The 1,288-nt window shown below is 37.9% G+C and overlaps 1 protein-coding gene across 1 annotated transcript in view; it reads right to left on the bottom strand.

The window, feature by feature from the left end:
• COL9A1 (collagen, type IX, alpha 1) overlaps window positions 1-1,288 on the bottom strand; it is a 126,069-nt gene that overhangs the window by 87,436 nt on the left and 37,345 nt on the right. The window contains exons 16-17 of the mRNA XM_012646511.1: window positions 1,251-1,283; window positions 435-491 (exon numbers count right to left, since the gene is read on the bottom strand). Of these exons, the coding sequence (XP_012501965.1) occupies window positions 435-491; window positions 1,251-1,283 (90 nt within the window). The remainder of the gene's footprint in view (window positions 1-434; window positions 492-1,250; window positions 1,284-1,288) is intronic.

Here is a 1,288-nt window from a genome sequence, read left to right as displayed (position 1 = left end):
CTTTTCCTATTTTGTATAGTTTTTCCAATTTTTTGTTTAACTAAAAAAGTTTCAAATACATTATGTACACAATCCCCCACACACGCACCACCCCCTCACTCTCCGCCTTCATAGGGGGCAAACTTCTGAACCTTGACTTGGTGTTCTAGAGTCTCTCAATCCAATGTGTTTTATTGGTACTTTTTCCCTGGACTACAAAGGCATTATGTGTAATTAAACATCAGTGTCTCAGTAGGAGTACCTGTCAGGGGCACCAGCAGAATTTCTAGGACTAAATAAGCACCACAGAATAAGCCACAGAAAAAGTGAGCACAGACTTGCCTATGATACCCACGAGGGTCTCTGTACCAGGAGGGCCAATGCTTAAAGGCTCCATTACTTTACTTTATGTGGGTAATACTCTAGAAAATAAAATGCTAAAATTATTCTCTTACCCTCATGCCTGGTAGGCCTGGATATCCTGAGCGACCTGGTGGACAGGAATTAGGACACTGCCAGAGAGAGAGAGAGAGAGAGAGAGAGAGAGAAAGGAAAGAAAGAGTGTGTAAACTCAGCCCCCACTTTGTGAGGTAGTATTTCTTTTTTAGGGAGGGATTCCAGCTACTGAACCCCAGTGCAATTATATTCATTAAATAACTCTAAACGCCCCTTTCCTTTTTATCATTTTTAGACTCAAATACTTCTGACAGAAAAGTGTGTATAACAAATACCCTCCTCCATGTATCTACCATCCAGATTTAATAAACGTTAACATTTTGTCATATTTATTTCAAATTTAATTTACTAAGGAAACAATGTTTACAGACAGCCTATTGTACCAGGACCTGATCCACTTCTCCTCCCCACCTCCACTGGAATAGCTCTATCCTGACGTTCGTATCTCTTTATCAAAGGGGCCATTGCATTTAGTGAAGTTTACCATCATCTGACTATTAACCTACAAGTAAAACAAAAGAGTTATTTGACTTCAATCTCTTTAAAATTGGAGTGCTGTAGGAAAAAGCATGCCTTACTCTGTAAAGTAAAAATATTATATAAAAACAAAGATACTTCTATAATGAAAAACTGTTATACTCTGAGTATACATACAAGCCACAAGTCCATTAGTGTTACACATTGCTCTGCCACTCAAGTAAAAGTAAAACACAGAACCACAGTATCTTGTAAAGGGATCTTTTAAAGAGAACTCATCTGAAGACTACATGGTCTTTGAATTAAAACTATATTTTGTTCAAAGGAAAATATCTTACCAGTGGATCTCCATCATGAAAGCCAATTGCTCCCTAAA

Source organism: Propithecus coquereli, unplaced genomic scaffold (genome assembly GCF_000956105.1).
Source record: "Propithecus coquereli isolate 6110/MARCELLA unplaced genomic scaffold, Pcoq_1.0 Scaffold244, whole genome shotgun sequence".
Taxonomy (NCBI): Eukaryota; Metazoa; Chordata; class Mammalia; order Primates; family Indriidae; genus Propithecus; species Propithecus coquereli.
The sequence above is the reverse complement of the archived record's forward strand: the minus strand, read 5'-3'. Positions and strand labels throughout refer to the sequence as shown.